Source organism: Rattus norvegicus, chromosome 7 (genome assembly GCF_036323735.1).
Source record: "Rattus norvegicus strain BN/NHsdMcwi chromosome 7, GRCr8, whole genome shotgun sequence".
Lineage (NCBI taxonomy): Eukaryota > Metazoa > Chordata > Mammalia > Rodentia > Muridae > Rattus > Rattus norvegicus.
Window position 1 is genome coordinate 91,763,188 of NC_086025.1, and position 23,060 is coordinate 91,786,247.

Here is a 23,060-nt window from a genome sequence, read left to right on the forward strand (position 1 = left end):
TTTCATGCTGTCTGTCCCCAGGCGCTGTTCCCCACTTCACCCCTCTGCTAGCACCTCTTCTCAGTTTCTCCTTTTGCTCCAGTTTCTCAGGTTACTGTTGCTTGCAGAAGCACTATGCACTTGTATGTTCCATTGCCATTTCTTACTCGGGATCTTTCTAGCGACCTAAGTGGCTTGACAATCAGAGTTAACGTCCCCGCTTCTTCCCTTGTGTGCCTTCAAGTCCCCTAAGCGCCATGGCATGATGGAAAGGGACATCACCCTCCCCACAGTTTTCATTGTGAAAGCTGCCTCTGGTCAAGATAAGCAGCTCAAGGAAAGAGAAAGACCCTGGGAGGGGAGAGAGAAGTCTCACACAAGTCTCACAGGTGTCATGGTCTCTCGGGCAAGTTTGCTTATTAAACAGACTTAATATCCTTTAGTTTCCTTCTCCTCACAGGGACCTATGACAGGCCGTATGCCATCTTGATGAAACACTGTTTTGGGGGGTAGCTACAGGCAGTCCTGAGCTAGCCTGTGTTCTGCTGGCCCTATGATTTGGCTCAGACCCAGTCTTCACTTTCACCTTTGTGACTTCCACACGGTCAACTTGTATTGATTGTCCCTTCAGCACCATTGTAGATCCATGGGACTGATGTGGTCACACACAACTCGCACTCCATATAAAGGTGCTTACCTGAGGTGGCCTACAGATCTCACACTCTCTCTAACCCGCTGACCTGGATGGAGGCAGGTGTGAGGGCTCCCTCCTGGAAAGAGGCTGCTAACACTTCTGTACTCTCCTTGGAAGCTGCATTGGAATCTTGTTTTCTGTAAGTCACCCCTCCTGCCTCTGCTTGCCAGCCTTTTGTTAGTCTTGTTAGTCACTGCAGTGTAACCTCGGTTGAAAGGAAGCCTCTAGGTGACTGACTGACTACCTTTAGGCTGACTGCTGACTGCTCTCATCGGACTGGGACTAGGAGAGCAATGGCGAGCCTGCATGCTCCTCTTTAGGCTTTCTCTGCCAAACAAAAGAAGCAAGCAATCAGTATATAGGGCATAGGTGCTCTAGAGCCCCCCAAAATACATTTTTCTAAATAACTGGATCTCTTCTTACCCTTTCCCTAATACCTGTTTCAGAATGTGATTTTCAGGGCTCATGTTCCTGTGTCTTGTTTTGAAAATCATGTGCACTGAAAGCGTGGCGTCAAGCCTCCAGGCTTTTTGGGGGTACATTGTGGTGCCTAACCAATCAATTATTTCTTTATTTAACATGTGTTGGGTGAGTCATTAATACAAGAGTATGCTGTGAGTACTCGTGAGTTTCAGCTACTGTTCTTGACACCAGGGAGACAGGGGAGGGGCAGAGGAAAGATGAGTAGATGAAGTCAATAGATCCCTGAGAATGTTGTGGTTGAAGGTAACTGCCATGAATCACTCCCAGGATGCAGAAGTGATTGGATTGGCAGCTGTCTGATATTTGTATTAGCTACTTTTCTGTTGCTGCAATCATGACCAAACTGTGACCAAAGGCAAACTAAGAAAAAAGAGTTTATTTTGGGCTACTGCTCCAGAGGGATGGAGTTTATAACGGCAGGGAGAACACAGTATCAGGCAACAAGAGTGGGAAGCTGGCATCCACATACAGGAATCAGAGAGAGAGAAAGAGGGAGAGAGAGAGAGAGACAGAGACAGAGACAGACAGAGACAGACAGAGACAGACAGAGACAGACACAGAGACAGACACAGAGAGAGAACAAGAAGCAGAACACGGCTATAAACCCCCTAAATCTTGTCACCTCCAGTGATGCACTTCCTTCAGCAAGGCTGAACCCCCTAAAGGTTCCATAACTTCCCCAAACAGCATCACTCCCTGTGGATAGTGTTCAAATATAGAAGTGTATGGGGGACATTTCTCATTCAAACCATTGTAATTACCTTGTAAAATAAGGTATGAAGGTGAGAGCTGTGTGGGGAGAGTTGATGTGTGCACTAGGGTAGAAATGCTGAGTAACAGGTAGCCCCTACAGGGCCCCAAGTTTACTTGGGCAAGTGAATAAAGATAACTATGGAGAATAACGTGGTATAATGAGCTATGGGGAACCAGCTAAAAGGAAGCACACTGGCTCCAGCTAAAAGAAAGGAACTGGCTCAGTTTGTGGGAGTCGGGAGGGAAGGCTTGTGTCCTTGGGTCTTGGTGTCCGAGCCATGACAGGGAGCAAACATGGAAGTTGGCTGAGGGAAGAGAAGATGTGCAATCCTGTTACGGTGCGTTCGGCCAACCGCAGTTCCCTGAGCACCTACTCCATGTGTGTCTGTGTGTTCTAGGTGTGGGAGTCAAAGTCGACCTTCCAGTGTTTGTGTTCTAACAGTGGGCAGGGTGGACAATAAGTAAATCGGTGAGATAATTTTAAGTGGTGACAATCCAAGACAATATAGGATAAGGACTAAGGGAGATTTGGAATGTGCTGAGGGCAGTCATGGAATGGAACTGGGCTTGGAAGAGGTGACACATGAAGGTGACACGGTGACATGCAAGAGGTGACACTTTGAGATGGGACTGGGGATGCCTAGGAAGAAGAACTTCCAAGCTCTGAACACTGGAGGCAGGAAGGAGTGTACTAAATTTGAGCAAGAGGGAAATGCCTCGGGTGGGTTGTACCTGATAGGGGAGGGAGAGATTGGCATTCCAGAAGCATCCAGAGATGAGACAACTGGTAAAACAGGGAGCCTGGCTATGAGGCCAGTGTGAAGTCTGGGCTAGAAAGGATAGAGCAGTCTCTCGAAGAAGTAATTATTATGGAGATCTGAAACATGGGAACTCTAAGGCACCTGGTGGGATTAAAAAATGGCACTTCTGAAGAATCAAGGATGATTCCTGAGCAAATATTTGAGAAGCTCTGTAGATAGAAATAGTGACTGAGATGGAAGAAAGCAGAAGGAGCTGGTTTTGGAGACTGGGTTTTGCACTGGACATGTTTATTGTGGAATTCAGACTGGATACTCTGGAAGAAAGGAAAGAACTTTTTTTCATGAAAGCTTGAGATCTGAGAGATGGGGTTAGGTGCCTGGGGACAGCATGGAAGACACAGTTAGGGAGGTGTCTGGCTGTGAAGGGCAAATGTCTGGAGGCAGGAGTTGACTAGAGGTAGAAGGCCAAGCTGGTCTGTTGTCTGAGTGGAGGAGGAAATGAAGGATCAGCATTCATCTGGTATCTGCTCCCTCCAGGCGCTCCCTCTGTAGTGGACTGATTCATGACTCCCATTTCAGGGTTAGCCACTCAACACAGAGGATGGGATGACTTGGGTAGACAACAGTGTATCTAACTGAATAGACTCTGCATGGCATGACTGCAGCCATCTTGAACCAGAACTTCCACAATCACCCCTGAGAGGTGCCGGTTCCTTTTTGCTGCATACTTTTCCAGAAAACTCTAACTATTTATAAAGTATACAGTAGAGTGGTGTGTGGAGCTTTTCAGCCCAACCCTGGCTCCTGGGATTCGTCTGATTCTTTAGTATTAAATAAGCCAGGTACATTTCAGCTAGGATGAAGTAACTTTTGTCCAACCTTAAATAGTATACCTTTCCTTCTCATCCAAATCGTGAGGATCACGTCGGTTGGATGTAGTCGCCTAGGACTCCACTTTTGTCAGTAAGTCTTCCAGTAAGTGACACTGTCGGACCTATGGTCTGCCTGCCTCTTTTCCTCTGGGCTGATCCTCATTCACTAGGACTGAGTTGGAGAAGAACAAAGATATTTGCAGGTTCCTGAACTGTGCCAACCTCTGCAAAGAGCTGCCACTACCTCTGCCATTTAGTCCACGCGAAGATCCTAGCGTCAAGTCATCTACTTGGCGTCAGTGTGGTTGTTCCTGATGTTTTGGTAGACCCAGACACACACTAAATGGGTTAGAGGGAGATCAGTGGGTAAGATACTTGTGTACTTGCCCTGTAGCTTGAACACCCGAGTTCAACCCCTAGAGTCACACACACACACACACACACACACACACACACACACACACACACACACACACAGAGAGAGAGAGAGAGAGAGAGAGAGAGAGAGAGAGAGAGAGAATACTTTGCCAGCCATAGTGATGCGCACTTGTAATCCTGCAGCTGGACTCCAGTCTATGTGGTCAACTCAAGGCTGAAGAGAAATGCACCAAAAATCAAGGCAGATGGTACCTGAGGAACAACAGCAGAGGTTGTCCTCTGACCTCCACACCCATGTGTTCCTGCACACACATGGGAGTATACACATACATACAAAAGGACGCTAAATATTTATCCTTCAAAGATACCTGCTGTTAGCCAAGAGCCCCCCCCCGCCCGTTTTCTCCAGAGGCAGTTTGTTCTCATCTATGCCTGTACACTTAAGTAGGGAGCTTCTGGGGCATTCATCCCCATGTTACAGATGAGAAAGTTGAGTCTCAGAAGAGCAGAGAGTGTGTGGACAGGCAGGTCCCTCTGTTGGGTTTTCCCTTTCCGCCTCTGTGTTCAGTCAGTCAGGGGTAGGATGGGAGAGGGGAGCTGGAGGCAGAGTTATAAGACCTTTGACCAGAAACGAAGGTGGTCCCAGTTGGATGAGTGTTTCAGAAGGAAGACATGATGTGTACACACTAGAGTCTCCCTGCTAGCACAGGCGGTCTGCACGTAGACCATCTGTGTCTTAGCCTACAGCAGCAGCGGCTCAGGATAGAACATCTACAACAGGTGTGTGTCTGCTGGGGAAGGGTGTAGTGACGTACTGAGAATTGTAACTGAAGGGCGAGCCAAAGGCGGGCGTGCATTGCCGTTCTGGCTTTGTATGACTTACTTTTCTGACAAAACTCTGGGGAAAGCAGTTGAAGGAAGGAGGGATGTCACTTCAGCTCACCTTTTGAGGTTTTATTCTATCAGAGTGGCATGGGGGTGAGGTAAGCTGGTCGCTTACACACAAAGTCAGAAAGCAGGGAGAGATGAATTCTGGCACTCAGCCTGCTTTCTTCTCTCTGGGTTCTCAGCCTGTGGAATGCTGCAGTTTGTACTCAGGGTAGATCTTGCCTCTCTAGCTACAATGTCTCCGAAAACCCCCATGCAGACCTGTCTAGACCGTCTAGAGGTGTCTCCTAGGTGATTTTCAATCTAGTCAACCTGACAGTGACATAAGTCATCTCTACCTTTGTGTCCCCCTCCCCCTCCTCTTCTTTAGCATATTCAACTTGGCTTTCACAGGAATGAAGCAGGCTTTTCTCCTCAGAGGTGATCAGCTTATTTAAGAATTAGCAACATTGTTTAACAAGAATGGCAAATACAACACAAATGCGATCTGCTATTGCCAAGTTCACAACCCTCCAGAAGACAGGGGACCTCCTACTCATGCCCCACAAGCTGACAGCCCGTACAGCAACCATGGAGCCACCAACAGGTTTTACAGAGAGAATAGGTTAGTAGTTGTTCTGGTAAATAGGCTAAGGGGTTGAATGAGAAGAACTCCGGACAGAAACACGTGTGTTTGACACTGGTCTCTGACAAACATGTGAACTGAACACAATACTTGTGTTGAAATGGTTTTGCTTTTTCTGGTTCTTTTCTTCTTCCTGGCCTAACCTTTTCAAAAGACTGGTTCTAATTTGAACTGGTTCAGTAGGATTTGAAAAACAACATTGATATTGTTTTCAGGGTTGTAAAAAAAAAATTAATACTTGGGTTGGGTTTGGAGTTTGGATAATTAGTGTTGTCCACTTTGGTTGGTGAGTCACACTATCCTGGTCCACATTATTCCTCCCCGTGAGGAATGATCCAAAATCAGTGCTTGTCTTGTAGTTTAGAGACAAAAAAAAAAGAACAAAAAAAAAAAAACCGCCTTGTCTCTTTTGTCCTGAGGTGTCCATATTCTCAGCAATCCAAATGTGCCACTCACTGGACACCAAAAATTACTAACAGATAAAGTGACCCATGAGTCCACTGAAGCTGACAGTGATTGGGACCTTATTGTAGAGATGCTCCACATAACTCAATAACTATTCTCATCCAGGTGCTCATAAAACAAATGTTCCTCCCAGTCATGGCTCTGTTTTGGTGGGAAGAGACTCAGTCCATGCCAGAAGCTTTGTAAACTGCCTAGGGTTTGGCCCTAATTTGAGTTTTCCTGATTTCTCCAGTTTGTATTATTTCTTTGATTCCATGCACCTTCTGTGTTTCCAGTATGGACTATGTTTTGAACTTATGGAGTTGGTTACTTTAAAAACGAAAGGTATCAGTGTCTTTATTTTTAGTTACAAAGAAGCCACAAAACATTCTCCTCAGAGCCTAAGGGCAATAACCCTTTAGGCATATGGGGATGGGAGTCTGAGGACAGCTCAGCAACCTCCCATCCTTCCTGTTACGAATGCTGACTCTCACAATAAAATAGTGCACCGTACATTTAATTAATGCAAATGAAATTCATTCATGCACATTTAAGGATTTATTTATTGTTTATTAAATATAATTAGCTGTCTTCAGACACACCAGAAGAGGGCATCAGATCTCATTGCAGATGGTTATGAGTCACCATGTGGTTGCTGGGATTTAAACTCAGGACCTCTGGAAGAGCAGTCAGTCTCTTAACGGCTGAGCCATCTCTCCAGCCCATTTATGCACATTTAATCCTCTCTGTGTATGTGTGCAGGTATACTGATTGCTGATGTGCTTCCCCAGAGTTCCTGTACTAGAGTCTTGGTCCATAGTATGGACTCATAACCTGTTAGCATTTTTAAAAGGTGAAAGGTGATTGGGTCACTGGTGTCTGTCTTGTACGGATCAAGGCTTCTCATGAGAAGTCTTAGGGGACCAGATTACTATAAGTAAGCCTGGCATCTTTCTTTCTTTTTTAAAATATATATCTACATTTTTTATTAACTTGAGTATTTCTTATTTACATTTCGAGTGTTATTCCCTTTCCCGGTTTCCGGGCCAACATCCCCCTAACCCCTCCCCCTCCCCTTCTTTATGGGTGTTCCCCTCCCCATCCTCCCCCCATTACCACCCTCCCCCCAACAATCACATTCACTGGGGGTTCAGTCTTGGCAGGACCAAGGGCTTCCCCTTCCACTGGTGATCTTACAAGGATATTCATTGCTACCTATGAGGTCAGAGTCCAGGGTCAGTCCATGTATAGTCTTTAGGTAGTGGCTTAGTCCCTGGAAGCTCTGGTTGCTTGGCATTGTTGTTCATATGGGGTCTCGAGCCCCTTCAAGCTCTTCCAGTTCTTTCTCTGATTCCTTCAACGGGGGTCCTATTCTCAGTTCAGTGGTTTGCTGCTGGTATTCGCCTCTGTATTTGCTGTATTCTGGCTGTGTTTCTCAGGAGCGATCTATATCCGGCTCCTGTCGGCCTGCACTTCTTTGCTTCATCCATCTTGTCTAATTGGGTGGCTGTATAGCCTGGCATCTTTCTTACCTCTTGGCTTACATGTATGCTCCTCCCGTGGGGACTGTTTTCCTTTCTGTGTTTCCGCTCTGTTGTGATACAGTCCCATGGCATCTTTCTTACCTCTTGGCTTACATGTATGCTCCTCCCGTGGGGACTGTTTTCCTTTCTGTGTTTCCGCTCTGTTGTGATACAGTCCCACGGCACTTAGCAGGGTTCCAACCAAGTACTGCTTAATCATACACAGACTTGAACGTTCTCAATTGTAAGCTAAGTCAAAAGAAATCCTGCCACGGGGAATGGAAACAGTCCATGGCAATGGCAGGAGACTGTGGCTATCCTTGATCTGTATTACTTACCCTAGTATTATGACTTCCTCCTCTCTTGCCCCATTGTGTTGCTTTCTAGAGCCAGCATTTGCATCCTAGCAAGAACCATGGGGCGTTGATGATAGCTGAAGACATCCTATGAATGCCCTGGATAGAAACACAAATGGGGCTGGGGAGATGGCTCAGCCTTTAAAGGCTAGGCTCACATCCACAAATATAAGAGACACAAATAGATGTTGATCTCTTTATGTCTACATGTGTATCATGCATACACATGTGTACAGATTGAAAAGCATGGGACTACGGCTGTAAATACTCAGCAGTAAGGCCCCATATGCAGCATCTACCAGTTCCCATGTTCTAAATATCACAGCCTGTTTCAAGGTGCTGACATGACATCATAGAACATGAGTTGGGGAACAGTAAGCAATGGTACACCAGCGTGTAGAATTTCCACCCCTCAAACACAGTGGGTGAAATGGGCTGAGGGGTAGGCATGCATGGAAAGACTACCTGGGACCCTCAGAGCTACTGAGAGGAATTTGCAGAGTAGGAGTTAATGCTCCCAGAGCTGCTGGTGAGACTCCTTAGTTCTTCGACGTGAATGTCTATTTGGTTTGCCCAGGCTAGACTCCCACATTACTTACTTACAATGCCCTAAGAATCTCACTAGGGTAAGTAGCAGTGTTGAGTGTCATCAGAACCTGGATTAGAGCTTGCTGGGGGAAATGCATGCTGGGCTAACACAGGCAATGGAGGGATGTGCTATCCTCTTGTAACCTTGGAGATGGGCTCTGGTGTAATCCCCAGGGTCTTGAGTATCTGAATGGCCGGAGATGGATTCCTCTGGTGGCCCTGGAGGGATGGTTGGGCAGGAAAAAAACTGCACAGTGGAGGCCAAGACAGAGCTGCTCTCCTCTCTACTTTCCTTCTTTTACTTTCTCTCTCCCTCACTTCCCTAGGTAGATCGTCAACTCCAAAACTGAGGACACAGCAAGAATGAGGCATGGTCTAAGTAAAGCAAGAGTGTGAAGGAGAAAGAGAAACCCCCTTAGATGGCTAGAGTACCAGAGGCTAGGGTGTGGGTCACAGGACACAGCAGATAGACAGTTTTACTTAGACACACAGAGACTCATCCTGTTTATAGGTGCTGAGTGAATATCCAGCAATCATAGGGATATATGTTTGGATGCTTCCTTCTTCTCAGATGTGGAAATGAGCAATTCTGAGTCGTGAGCTGGTGCAACGGGGAGCAAAGGCATTAGGGTCAGAAGAACTAGGGTGAAATTCCAGCCCTAACTTCGTTCTCCTGAGACTTTGAGTAAATGGCCTTGCTTTTCTGTCATAGTTATATTGATCCTATGAAACATCTTTCTGATCTATCTGAATTATGCCCCCCAGACAAGGCTAATTCTGGCTTAGTCTCTTTTCAACCCACTCTTTTGTTTTCCTGTCCTTGTTGAGTTCAGATCCCAAGAATTGGTCACTTTGCTTCTGTTTGGTGACACATATATTTCATATGTTATGTTATTAGATTTGGTCCTCGTTAAAAAAAAAGTAATGTTTTATGTGTAAAAGCTCAGCTTTGACAATGACTGTTAGGTAGATAGCAAAGCTCACAGAACTCCTTAACTTGTGGGTCACCACTTTTCTAATTACTAAAAAGGACATCCCATGGCACAGCATCTATCCTTATACTGAATGTTTGGACTATTTGCTGTAATATTATCCAAATGACTCCCAATCTCCAGCCTGATCAAATTCTTTGTTCATGTAGATATCACCGATGGCTGCCAGTGTTTAAAACATAGAGTCCTACCTCGGGAGAACATCCATTCCTCCTGGGGTCAAAATACAAACTCAGCAACCCCGCTGCAGCCTTGCTAGCCTGCCCTTTTCACAACACCCGTGTCCCAAACCATCTGTCCATCAATGTTTCTCGGCCCCTCAACCTACTAGGGGCCACAGCCCTGAAGAACACGTCAGTAGTTCCTCAGGTGGGGATGGGGCTCCTGTGCTCCTACCCCATCTGTGCTGGAGTGATGACCGCCTTGATCATGTGTGGATTATACATAGGCAACCATAACTGTTACGAGTTCATAAGCACGGTGTTATGTCATGTTTGGAAGCCACTGTCTTGCCACACTGGCTCTTAGCCTTCCCTTCTCCCTGTCTGGGATGTTCCCTGAGCCCCAATGGGAGGAGATGTGGTACAGATGCCCCGTTTATGTCTGAGCACTCCGTAGACACCCATTCTCTTCACTTTGACCTACGCACTCTTCTTAGTGTACTGACAACATTCCCCGTACTGATGGAGACATCTTATTTCAGGACTAGTTCGGAAAGATACTACATTAGAAGCAGCCCATGTTCCGTTGACTTTTGTGTCAGTGGAGCCCACCAGAGTGATTGGAAGGTAGAAAAATAAGCAATGAATGGTTTCTGACTCATTCTCACACATGCCCTGCAAATCACGTTTCTGAGAAACCCGGTCAGTAGCATAATTTCTGCAGCCTTCCAGCTTGTGAGATGAATCCTAATTCTGATGCTTACAAATGGGTTTTAGTCAGGTTACTTCTTAGGGTCTTCAACTCATAAATGGAGGTCATAGGAACCTCACAGGGTTATAGATTCAGTGTGGATTCAGTATGGTATTTAGCCATGCCAGGAGCAGATCTCATCTAGGACAGGACAGCTATGATGGCTTGCCCAAGGTGTCTAAGTTAACTTGAGAGTCTCTGAATGGCTCCATGTGACTACAAGACCAGCGTCTTGGAACAGAGATTCTATGATCGCAGAATCAAACCACCTGACAGACAGGGCACTGACGGCAATCCCATCAGCACTGACGGCAATCCCATCGGCACTGCGCTTAGCCTAACTGTATTTGAAGATCGGATGGAAGACTCAAGCAAGCCACAAATCTAGAGAAACAAGAAAACCCAAGCGAACCAGGCGAGGTCAGTGAGTTTTACTTCTATTTGCATTTCACATAGGCAGGCCGTCTCTTTCCTCGATGCCGGCCTTGACCGCTATCCCCGGTGATTGTTAATAGACGTTTGCAATCCCCCAGTCCATTTGGATTTCCCGAGCTCTCTGTTTCCCAGGCGAGATCCCAAGTTCATCAAGCCAATTTGGCAAAGCAGCTGACGGAGGCGCAGACCATCACCGTAATTAACGGAAAGGCTTTGAAACTGAATGCACAGAAGGGAAACGAACAAACCGTTTAATCTTGCCTCTATTCCGTTTTAGCCATTTAATCTCTGCTTTGGCTCTGGGCATCTGGGAGGCATATAATTTTCTAAACATTTTATTATAAATGTTCAGCCCCCCCTCCCCCACCAACTGCTGGTTTCATTTGTGCTTAGAAAGCATTCGCTTCAAATGCTAAAGGGAGGCTGGAGGCACTTTAGGTTCCTGCTAAGCCAGCATTCAAGGCTGTTCAAGCCCTTGGAGGACGCTGCTCCTGACTTCAGCTGCTGGGCCTCGGGCTCCCTTTAAACTGATGAGCAGACAGTCCAGAGGGGGTGAAGGGTTTTCGCTCATTTGCAAATTTGATTCGTTCGGGCTTGGATCAGTGCAAGAGAGCTACCAGCAGTTTTCGGAAGTCCCCAGAGGTATCTGAGTGAACCATGTCAGAGAGCGACTTCTGATACTTCTCCTGGAACTTGGCTTTTATCCCCTGCAGGTCAACCTGTGGGAACGATGACAACAAGGAAGGTGACAGCACCCGTGGTACGGTGTTGTAAATGGCGGACACTCTCCTACACCATCGTATTCATTCACTGTGTCTTTGAACAGCCCCTTGGGAGCTAGATTGTCATTATCTTCCATTTTGAGGAAAAGAAAAGCCTACTTCAGCCCCCTGAAAATAGGTGCTTCTTTATGTGTGTATGTGTATATGCACACATGCACTTACTCCATTAAAATTTTATTTGTGGAAGCTAAAGTTTAAATTGCATATTTTAAAAAGCGTTTTAATGGTTTATTTATTTTTATTTTATGCATGTTAGTGTTCTGCCTGCTTGCATGTGTGTGTGAGGGTGTCAGATACCCTGCAATGGGAGTTACAGACATTTGTAAGCTGCCATGTGGGTGCCAGGAATTAAATCTAGATCCTTTGGAAGAATAGTCAGGGCTCTTAACCACTGAGCCATCTCCCCAGCCCCCTAAATTGCATATATTTTCATGTGTTACAAGATATTTTTCTTTTGGGTGTTTTATAGGTGTTTGCAAAGGAGTCATTCTGGGTGGCAGAGCTGTACACAAACAGGTAGGTGGTTTTCCAAGTCATAGTTTGACGGTATTTGGTAGAAAGGAGATGATTTTCCAGATGGAGCTTTAAAAGTAAGCATTGGGAGCTGGGGAGATGGCTCAGCCATTAAGAGCACCAACTGCTCTTCCAGAAGATCCAGGTTTGATTTCTGGCACCCACGGCAGCACACAAGGGTCTGTAACTGCAGTTCCAGGTAGACACCCAAAGAACCCGATGCCCTCTTCTGGTCTTTCTGGGCATCAGACACACATGTTGCATGGATAGACAGGCAAAACACCCACACACATAAAATAAATAATAATTTTTTAAAAAGAGAAATGATTTCTTCCTTGTACCAAATCAGGAAGAATAATAGTTCCAGTTAACACATTCCAAACTGATTGTAGGACTTCTTTTGAGTTTAATTCATATAAGGCTTAAGAACTGGGGGCTGAAGGAAATGGGGAGGAAAAACAGACAAAACATTGTCCTGCTTCAGCTTCTTTCAGCTGTAAAAGGAGAGCTACGCCAGAAAAAAAATTCCAGTCTGGACAAAACAAGTCTTACGAAGAAACAAAGTTTAGTTTTGGTTTGAGCTCCGCCTTGCCTACCAGGCCTAGAAACTGTAGACAGACAGGCATCTGGTTCTCCTTCTCTTGCTTTCGTGTATGGTTGTACTGAGAAAGAGAAGAGAGGAAGGTAGGAGAGGGTGGGGAGTAAGAAGTTGTTTGCTGTGGATGTCCACTGAGAGACTACTGGAGGGCAGATGCTGCCCTGCTTGGGGTCTCTGCCTGGCTGGATGCCCGGCCCTGGGGGAGGGCCAGGTTTATGGCAGACAGGATTGGGCAGCCGGCATTTTGTTTTAGTCCCCTACACATCTCTGTGCCTGGGCCTGAAGCTTTCCCGAGATAATGGCCACACGTGGAGATTACCCACGCTCACAGGTGGTCCATGTGGAGATGGCATTGAACATCACGTGGTCTCTATGGGAGGGAGCATGCGTTGCTGACAACCCATCTGGTGGGATCCAACCTCTCGCAGGGTCTATAGAGCCCTGTTGCTCTGCGAGCTCTCTGGAGCTTCAGCATGGGCAGAGCGGCTGAGAGCTGGAGGGAGGGAGAAAGACTGAGCGGCTGAGAGCTGGAGGGAGGGAGAAAGACTCAGGACAGAGGAGAGAAAGGGAACTCTAGAGGAATAGCAAAGAGGCAGCTCACATGAATGGGGGTGGGGGGGTAAGGAGGAGGAGAAATTCCAGGAACAGAAATAAAAAACGAAAGAGCTGTCTTCCTGCTGCGAAGCTATATTTAAAAACAACGTCAGCTGTTAAGTGCTTGTCCAAAGGCATGGGTCGGAATTTGGGTTGGTACCTCTCCCTTGCCGCTAAATCGTGTTTCTTTCTTTCTTTTTTTTTTTTTTAAGATGTCTGTGGTTTTCAGCTGCTCCACTCCTTTCCTTTCTCCAAGGCTTCTGCCACAGCAGTGGTGACAGGCCTGCCCCTCGCTTCCCCTTCAGTTCACTTCTCCTGCTGACCAAGGCCTGACAGCCCCAGGCGCTCTCTGTGAAGCACGCTGGCTGCTTCCAAGCCTCTGCCTGCTCCTGCCCTTCTCTTTCCGAGACTCACTTTCTTCTCTGTGTGGGGTGCAGACTGGTCCTCAGGGAGTAAAAGAAGGCCCAGTCTTTTTATACGTGAAGTATTAGAATGTGCATTGTAGCACATAAGCAGATATCCCGTATTATCTGTACTGTTAAGTTTGGGTGAGGAAAGACGGTAATTAGAAAAAAGTGTCTAAAGTGGCTCTTTGAGAGGGTCTGGATTGAAAAGTTTTAGGGGTGGGGCTGATGTTTTGTTGTTCTGAAAAATCCTACTCGTAAGGTGTGCTCCGTTACATAAAGAGAGTGAGGGAATCATTTGGGTATTATTTCCATCTTGCCGTGGGGTGACCCCTTCCCATGGCTCTGGTTTGTCTTCCTTAAAATAGAGCTGTATGTAGCCGTGCTACCTCGGAACAGCTCCAGCAGTTCCTCTACACAGCGCCACCAGCTCTCTGGAGCCGCGGCCGACAGGAATAGAAGTAACTCTCAGTATTGTGTTTTAATAAAGAAGAAGGCTGAAGCAGGACCCATGTGCTCTGCATATTCTGGGAAGGGAAGGGCTGTCTTTGTCTTGCAGTTTTTGAGAAGAATTCTAACAACAACAGCAGTAACCAATGACACCAGTGGGGGAAAAGATGTTGACTCCCCTTTTGGAGTCATGTGTCTTACCTCAGCTCTGGTCACAATGATGCGAATTAACGTCTCCTCGTCTGTCCCCACACCCTTCATGGCCTTGTATAGTAGGTCAGCAAAATAGCCCTCAAGGTCCTGGGCACATCTCACTAGGAGGGAGGGAAAGGAGGTTGTGAAAGTCCTCGTAGTCCTGTGGGACGACACAGGACAGTGTGTCTCGGCTACTCGAGGGACTTCTGGACTTGACAGGTAGAGGTTTGGAAGGATCTGACATTTCAATGAGATCTAGAAGGTTCCCTAGGTCAGCTCCCCTACCAGAGCTGAGTCAAAAACCACTTCAGAGTGAGGAGAATGGGCTCTCTTCTCTGCAAGTCCTGGGGAAGGAGTGTGGGCCCTCCTCACGCCCACATTGTGGAGGTCTAGAGTCTCACTCATGGATAGAGCTGATGGTGCACAGTGAACCCCCCGGGGCTAGAGCAGGGCTCTGTGGGAACACAGCTTGGCCAGTAGCCTTCCCTAATAGAACCTCATATGGAGAAGGTTTGCTCAGCCAGACCATGCCCTGCTTTCTTGTGTTCAGGAACTTCAACACCCTTTGGTTACCTTACTACATTTGTTTGGGTACCTTCTGCAGGTCCCCAGCATCCTTCATCTGGTATAAGGGACAAAGATGTTTGTCCTTACTGATAAAGATCCCCTCTCTATGGTGTTGCTATGCACTCCTTTCTGGCCCTCCCCTTGCCTGCCATCTTTGTTCTGTTTACAAACCGATGAAGCTTGGTATTTGCTCATGAACCAGGCAACTGGGTGCACCTCTGCACTGGAGGAAAGTCAGCATTTCCAGACCCTTCTCCCAGGCTCATAGGCATCCACTCCACAAATGCTTCAAAGGAGTGAACCATTTACTTCTTTAGGTTGTTGACAGTCTGCTAGAAAGCCTACCAGTATTTTTTTTTTTAATTTGGGTTTTGTTTTGAGATAGGTTTCACTCTATAGCCCGGGCTAGCCTCAAACTCAAGCAATTCCTCTGCCTCAGATGGGAGTTACAGTGCTAGAATTACAACAGTTTTTCAATGTCAGTAATAGTAATGAATTTAATTTAAGTGTGCAATGTGAACTTCTGTCTGTACCGGAGCAGGGCTTTCATTTCCTAGGCCACTATCTGTGTGGCAGATGTTTCTAAGCAAAGGAGAGGAGGAGAAGCCAGGTCAGGAGCCAATATCCCCGCTTTTAGGCCATATAGCAGCCACTTATGTTTCAGTGGCAAAGTCAAGGGTCAGGTGTTTCTTCTCTCTATTTCCAAACTCCTGGTTTGAGGTGGTAGGGAACCCCGTGCTACCCTAACAAGTATACTTGAGACTCCTGGTGGTCCTCAGACTGCATGAGCTGCTGGCATCCACAAAGTTTTCCTACGACTTGCAGCACTGATGCAAAGGCCAGCTCCCTGTTAGTAGCAAGTAGCAGGAATATCTCAGAAGGCTGGACCAGGAAAGCTAGGGGATATCTGGGCTAAACCTGTTTAATGTTGAGTGGAAGCCGTGGTAGCTATGGCTCACCACCATACCTGATCTTCTTGTCTTCAAGGAGTGGGGCTTTGCAAACTTATACTGAGCACAAAGCCACCATGGGGAGCTTGTGACAGTGGCTTTCCAGGCTCCGTCCCACTTCTGGCTTCTCTGTGGTAAACCTGGGCTGGGTCCAGGACACTTTCCTAACAGCTTTCTGAGGTAAGTGGTTCATGGGTCCCATTGAAGAAGTGTTCATGGTGGTGATCATGTGATCTCAGCCTGTATGGATCTGAGCGGTCAGGTGGCATCTTTATGGAGTAGGGTTGGGGATATATAGGAAACAGCCGTGAAGCCATTTCTTTATGAGGTTGACGCTCAGAGAGTTCTCTAAGCACTTTTACTTTTGGAACTGTGAGTCCATTTGGTTCTTGTGGTTCACAGCTCCAGGGTATGACATTCTCCTTCTTCCTAACCATGTGGACTATCTGTTTTCTTTCTTCACTCTTGTTTAATATATATATATATATGTATATATATATGTATATATATATGTATATATATGTATATATATGTATATATATGTATATATATATATGTATATATATAGTGGTGTGTGTGTGTGTGTGTGTGTGTGTGTGTGTGTGCGCGCGCGCGTGTGTTCTTTGTGGACATTCAGCTCTGTATGAGAAAGACCTGGGTCTTTCATGCGTCTGATTTACACTAAGCACAAACTACTCAGGGCCAGGCAGGAACCAGGAAAACACTGTCACTGAATGGCAGCCCTGGTGTCCTCTGATGGTGCTCTTGGGTCTTCCTGCTCCTCATGTCACAAGTACAGGAAAAGGTCTAGACCCTCAGAACAAGCCACTGGGTAGATCCTTCATGAAGCCCAGAGGACATCTGTCCACACAGGGCTCATATGTGTTCCGTGTGGGGCATGGATGGTGTTGGTAATGTTTAGAGTTCCATACATCAAATCAGTGTTTGCTAATCTGAATGTAAAATGAGCATAGATGGCAAAAGGTCGACGGCTGGCATTGTTTAAAATAAAACAGCGAGGACAAAACATCCTCCAAACTCCACAGAGGGCTTTGGCAACAGAAGCACATATTTTAGGTTCCAGGGCTGCTTGTTTGGTTCTTTTCCTTTCAAAGGGACACGTCCGTCCATTCCTGTGCCATTCTCAATGGCTCCCTGGACTCCCTACCACAGCAGTGTGGACAATGGACAATGCCTTCATTCCAGGACTTGCAAAAGGAGAAGGGGGCATGCCAGACATGGCCCTGTGCCCATCTTTCTGCTATTTCCTGCCTTTGGGCGACACCTGAAGAGGAGGTCCTGGGGTTGGCTTGGTTGGCAATGCCAAGATCTAGCCTCCCTCCCCTCCATTTCTAAACAGATCTCATTCTTTGAGAACATTGAAGGGAATCCAGTGGAAAAAGAAACCCTCTGGGCCCCAGGCATGCTGCAGAAACTTGCTCATGGTCCTAACTGTGGGCACTTTTCAGTGTGTGTCATGTAAACTGCATACCGCTCCCTGAGCTGGGGTAATAGGCGCAGGCTTTGGACTGAGCTGGGGTAATAGGCGCAGGCTTTGGACAGACGCTCTCAGGGATCCGTATTCTCGGAACAATCACAGGAGACCCTGTGGCGGACCTCGCTTAGGCGCTCTCTGTAGGATCAGGCATTCAGTGCCAGGGTCGATTGCTGACTGCTAACAGCTAGGTCCCTTTTCAGAAGTCACCTTCCAAGCGACAGAGGGGCTGCACAGTGTCCCCTGTAGATAGGTCCTGGGGTACAGCCTGTGTCTAGTGGCTGATTGGTGTGCAGTCATTAACAGAGTGAGACTTGCCTCCTTGCTTCACTTTGGACAGACCCACCTTCAGAGCTCCCTGGAGAACAAAAACCGCGTCACACCCACCTTCCGCCCTGCCCAGCTGTGGTGCTTCCAAAATGGCTCAAGCCAAGAGACAGTCTCCCATCTCTCTGAGTGCTTCCACGGAGCCACTCTGGGGAGCACTCTCCTGGTTTTACTTTACCTATAGTTAAATAGGCCTTCTTCAAGTCTCCCGACGTCTCTTCTTCGATGGCTTCTTCCATGTCTTTGCCAATGAGCTGGAGAGACAAACAAAGCCCAGGCATTACCGCAGGGGTTGCCGTTAGCCTCAGCTTCCTTTAGAAAAGGTGCCAGTTTTAGCGCCATGACCATAAAGGTGCCTATCTTGTCTCCTGCATTGCGAGGTGGGATGGTCGTCTCCCTGTTCAAGCATTCTTATATTGAGTCGTATCCTCAGCCTACAATAATTCTTTTTATTATACGGCGTCCTAGTTTCCAGTGTGTTCTCTATCTTTTCTGTTGTGAGTTCCTGAGGAGACTATGGCTGAAACTCTGGCCCCGGGCCCCTTGGACTGTCGACTCAATCACTTGCAGTTTGGGTAAAGTAAGGAGAGGCTGTGAAGTTCATGATGGAACTTGATCTGATGATTCATAAGAGAATGGGGTTTCACGGGCCGGAAGCCAGGGGCCGGCCGCTTCCGTTTACTGCTGGTGATCGCTAGTGGTCTTCCACATTCACGACTGCATCCCGTCACTTGGTGCAGTATTACACACTAGGCTTCTTCTCAAATATTTACAGAAACTAAAGTTAAAGTAAATTGTGCCTATCCTGAACACAAATACCGCCAGGGCCAAGCTCAGGGAAGGCAAATAAAGAGAAAGGCGTGTGCTCTGCTGGGCTTGAGGGTTTTGTCTCTTTCTTAGAAATTGTCTTTGAGGACAGGACACAATTGATCCTCAAAATAATTGAGACATTTGAGTACACACTAGTAGCGCTTGGGGCTTTTATGGGAGAAACAAAGGCAAACAAACATTCTTTGTGATGTGAGGACAATGTGTGTGTGTGTGTGTGTGTGTGTGTGTGTGTGTGTGTGTGTGTATGTGTGTGTGTGTGTGTGTGTGTGTAGGGGGTTAACAAAGGCCCTCCCCACCATTCACATGTCTGGAAGTCTTTTGTGAGGTCTAGAACACCAGATCACAAGAGAACAGGAGCTTTCAGGCTCTCACTTTCTGAGGTTTGATGTGGGAGGTAGTGCCTGGGCAGGGATGAGCATCACTCCCCCAGAGCCTGGGCTCTTTGTTGTACAGACTGAGAGAGTATTTCATGAAGATGTTCTGTTCACACAAGTCTGGGTCTTTAAAGAAAACCGAAACAAAGCAAAACAAAACAAAAAGACCAAACACAAAACAAATCAAATCAAACACACACACACACACACACACACACACACACACACACACACACAACCACCTTTTTGTTTCTATTGTTAGGACTGAGCCAGAGCCACTTTCAATTTTCTGTAGACTCTCAGCCTCCAAAGCAGACACAAGTAGGGAAGAGCTTTTCTGAGGAGGCAGGAGGTGGGGTGGATCACTAAGCATCAGTGCCACTCTCTGTTGCTCTGTGGTATAGGGGATCTTCTTTATGTGCCTCTAGGGAGGCCATATTCACATAGTATCTTTTCTCTTCCTGCTTCACCCCTTTTTGGCAGCTGCCTAGGAATCTGTGTGGACCCCGTGAACACAGTCTGAAGACAGTGGGCTAGCCTATGCTATTGGGGCCCTTCTTTTCAAACTTTTCCCTTCAGTTCTTGCAATACCTGTTTTTTTTAATGGTGCTCTTTCTGCTCTTTGGACCAAACTAATCTCAGAGACTAGATCAATGGGCTATCGTGCCTGTACGGAGCTTGCAGGAAGAATAAGGCCACATGTTCTCCTTTTCAAACACATTCCCTCAAATCGACAGCACACCAGCAGTATCAGGGCCAAAGCTTCTTGTGTGGACTTAGAGTTGTGTACCCAAAGACGCTGTGTAGTGAAGGGCATGGCTCAGAGGTGGCAAGGCTGTGCTGTGGTTATGTGCACACACAGTTCTCCTGAACTTACTTTGTCCCTGTAACTATGCCGTCTTTTGTGCTTAATAGTCAAGTCATGTTACATGGTGTGGCAGCTTGAGTGGTTCTGTTGCCTGTTCTGACATTGTGGGGTGAGTCAGAAGTTGAGACTTGGACTCAGAGGTGAGGGCGGTGAAAAGAGCAAACCTGAGCTATAGTGTCAAAAAATGAAATTCATCTCCATTCCAGGACAGCATTGTCTGTAGCACACTAGTGGTGGCACACTGGTATCTTTGTGCTTTTGGTCAGTGACTATCAAAACCTTACAGGGCTTGGTGTCTGAGAGCTGAGTAAGCTTTTAAAGGAATGAACAGTCAAGATCAGCAATGATCCTGCAAGGCTCTGGGAGCTGATTTAGAGCTGCTCTCCTATAAATGATCATGAAATCACAGGAATCCCTAATTTGTCCGTTGTTACTGTTGGTTTACAAAGAGAAACACGCTGACAATTGCCAGTGTTTATGGCATTGAATGATTGCTTTTGTTCATTCACTGAATCCTTACTACTCCGACCTAGTAAGACCTACTCCTGTAGGTATTAACTCTATTTTACACCTGGGGAAACCAAGGCACAGAACTCTGAAAACCTGGCCAAGGTTAAGCCTAGGACTTCTCAAACATGTGTCAGATTCAAGGCCCAAACCTCAGGAAGTAGGGTTCAGAGGACCAAGGAGAGGACTGAGAATTTTCATCTTAATGGGTTCTCAAGTGGCTATGATGTTGTTGTTTGGAGACAAACTTTGTGATAATAGCCTAGACCCTCATCACTTGGTTTCATAAAACAAGAGAGAGAGAGAGAGAGAGAGAGAGAGAGAGAGAGAGAGAGAGAGAGAGAGGGAGAGGGAGAGAGAGAAAGTGTATGTGTGTGTATGTTTCTGTAGTGATGGCCAATGTCAGCCATCCAAAGACACCCCAACTGTGGCCTTTGTGGCGTGGAAAGAGGACATAGATCACAGATAAGTCCTCCAGCTCAGCGGCCACGGGCTTCAGGCCCTGAGAACGGAGAGGATCAGGGCTGCTGCCTTTGATCCTGACACTGGGCATGATTTGAAAGCAGGGGGCCCTGGAAGCTCACGTACAGTATGGCTACAGTTCCAAGGCTTTGTCTCTTCATCTGCTAGCAGCATACATGAGAGAGGCTATTTTGAGTGAGGAGCAGCCAGCCCCAGCTGAGGTAGGAACACAGCTGGGGAGTCCTGAAGTTCCTGTCCACTTCGGCTACCGACTTGCTGTGTGGCCCTGATAAGTTACAGATGGCTCCTTGCTCTGCGGACTGGCCTTGTCCAGCAGTTGTGGGCCACCATAAAATAGCCATTTGGCCCACATGATAGTTAGGATGTTGTGAAATTTAAATCAAGCGCAGGGCACAGGAATGTTTTGAAGAGGTAAAAGCATTCTCCAAAAACAAAATAGAAGACAAAAGAAACTGGAAACTCCCTGTAGGCTTTGTGTAAATTAAAGATTTTCTCTCAGAAAAGGACTAATCGCCAAATACCTTGAAATAGCCAGCTTATTTTGTTGACTTACATTGAGAGTGAGACTAAAAAGATAATTTATGCGTGTTTTTCTTCAGGAGCCTTTCTCTGAGGTATAGCACATCTATTTCTCCTAGGAGGCTGACAGTAAATTGTGATCATAAAAACAAGGGCAAACATTTGTATGGTTGCCACATGCCACATGTGGTTCTGAGCCTGCATCTGCCCTCACATTGAAGATGATTCTATGAGAAGTGATGCCCATGGTCTCTGTCTCACAAAAGAGGAGGGGAGGTTAGTCACTCACTGTCAGTAGAGCCAGGATTTGCACCTGGACCCTCTGAGTGTAGAGCTTTGCTCCTAAACGTGACAGTTCTCTGTTTTCCTAGCTCTGCCGTAGCCCACAGTACCCCAACTCCAGTCCCATATTTAAGGCTGGTCAGTTCTGAAGGGTCGAGCTGCTCTGGGTGTGTTTAGCAGTCTCCTGGGCCTTCTTCTCCTACCATTGTGAACTACTGATGTAAATGATCTTGTCCCCAAAACTCAGTCCCACATCTGAGATCTCGGCTTCCTTTAGAGATAGTTCAGGACAGTATTAGAAAGGACCCTCATAGCTTCACCACTTACGATCTGGTAAGCCTGAAAGGTAGCACGCAACTGCTTGTAGCTCCTCTTGGCCAGGACTTCATTGAAGGCAAGCTCGTCGGTACCCCATCGGCCTTCGCCTGCCTAAGGGCCAAGTATAAACAATGTGAAAAGAACTGGTGCAAAGCCATACATTACTGTTGACACATAGGAAACTTAAGCACGACGTCATGTAGAAAACTACAGTTGTCACAAGTAGCTGTGTCAGAGTGTCCCTTTGTGGCTAACCGTCCTTGAAGCTGAGGTGAGGTTGTTCCCAATATATCAGAAGCCAATGTGACAAGGCACCTTCCCTAATGCTGCTCACGCACACCAACTAAAGGTATGTGTCCTCAAAAGCCCCTGGTGTCATTACAATGTCACTTACATTGTAGTTTGGACTCTGTACCTTGTGGGCTTTTCTCGAGGTGCCTGGGAAGAAATAAGCCCCCAAAGAGATCTGGTCCATCGTGATATGGGAGAGAAAAGGAACCATCTTACCCCACCAGTACAGCACCATCTCATACTCACAACACATCCTTAAAACCCTCAATGCAGACCCCACTTGGGTTATTCCCCTTTCGGGGAGTCTCATATGGAATCCCATTCCAATCTGTCTTTGGAATGTCTGCTTTCCTAATAAACTTCTGCTTAAACTATCTATGCCTTTCAGCTGATTTCTTTCCTTTAAGAAGACAAGAGCTGAGAGATCCCCATAAAATCATGAGTGGGCCTCACTTACAGAGAAGTACAAAATATGCATGCAATAGAAGTCAATATATGGAACATTTAAAGCTTCTAACCGGTGGTGTATGTGACACATCTGCCTGTATCATTATCTATACCCTCCTGTGTTCCAAAGTATAGGAATAGGAACAAGTTATTAGAACATGATCTATGCGAACTGTAGCAAGTGTTTACCTATCAAAGGCCACATTTCATTCCAAAGTAATTCTCATTTGCACGAAACAAAGAAATGCTTGTTAAAGAAACAATCCGAGTAAGTCAAAGCCCAAAAGAATGTGTGGGGCCAGGTGCGTGCAAACACTTACATCATACAAATCTTTGGCATCCTGACCAGCCAATTCTTTGTCCACAGTGTCTTCTTCATCACGACCGGCCTACAAAGATTGACCAGATTGCCATTAACTCAAGTACCTGCTTGACCGCAGAAAAGCCAAGCAAGTCCTGTGATTCAGGGCTGACTTTGGGGAAAGGGGAGGAGGAGGGTGGAACTCAGCTCAGCCTGGTAGAGTGGCAAGGCCTACTCTTTGCTGCCATCTTTTGGGAGAGGCTAAAAAGTTTAATTTCTGT

General features: G+C 46.6%; 1 protein-coding gene and 1 long non-coding RNA gene across 3 annotated transcripts in view; one reads left to right on the plus strand and one right to left on the minus strand.

Moving 5' to 3' along the window:
* Positions 1 to 10,656: 10,656 nt before the first annotated feature.
* Positions 10,657 to 23,060, minus strand: part of Anxa13 (annexin A13) — a 52,543-nt gene continuing 40,139 nt past the window's right edge. Inside the window, exons 7-11 of the mRNA NM_001134910.1 lie at positions 22,799 to 22,867; positions 21,750 to 21,851; positions 17,737 to 17,812; positions 14,226 to 14,338; positions 10,657 to 11,402 (exon numbers count right to left, since the gene is read on the minus strand). Of these exons, the coding sequence (NP_001128382.1) occupies positions 11,283 to 11,402; positions 14,226 to 14,338; positions 17,737 to 17,812; positions 21,750 to 21,851; positions 22,799 to 22,867 (480 nt within the window). The 3' untranslated portion in view covers positions 10,657 to 11,282. The remainder of the gene's footprint in view (positions 11,403 to 14,225; positions 14,339 to 17,736; positions 17,813 to 21,749; positions 21,852 to 22,798; positions 22,868 to 23,060) is intronic.
* LOC134479910 (uncharacterized) overlaps positions 11,321 to 23,060 on the plus strand; it is a 30,319-nt gene continuing 18,579 nt past the window's right edge. Inside the window, exon 1 of one of the 2 annotated variants that reach the window (XR_010053803.1) lies at positions 11,321 to 11,981. This is a non-coding gene — a long non-coding RNA (uncharacterized LOC134479910). The other variant, XR_010053802.1, reaches the window with a different exon arrangement.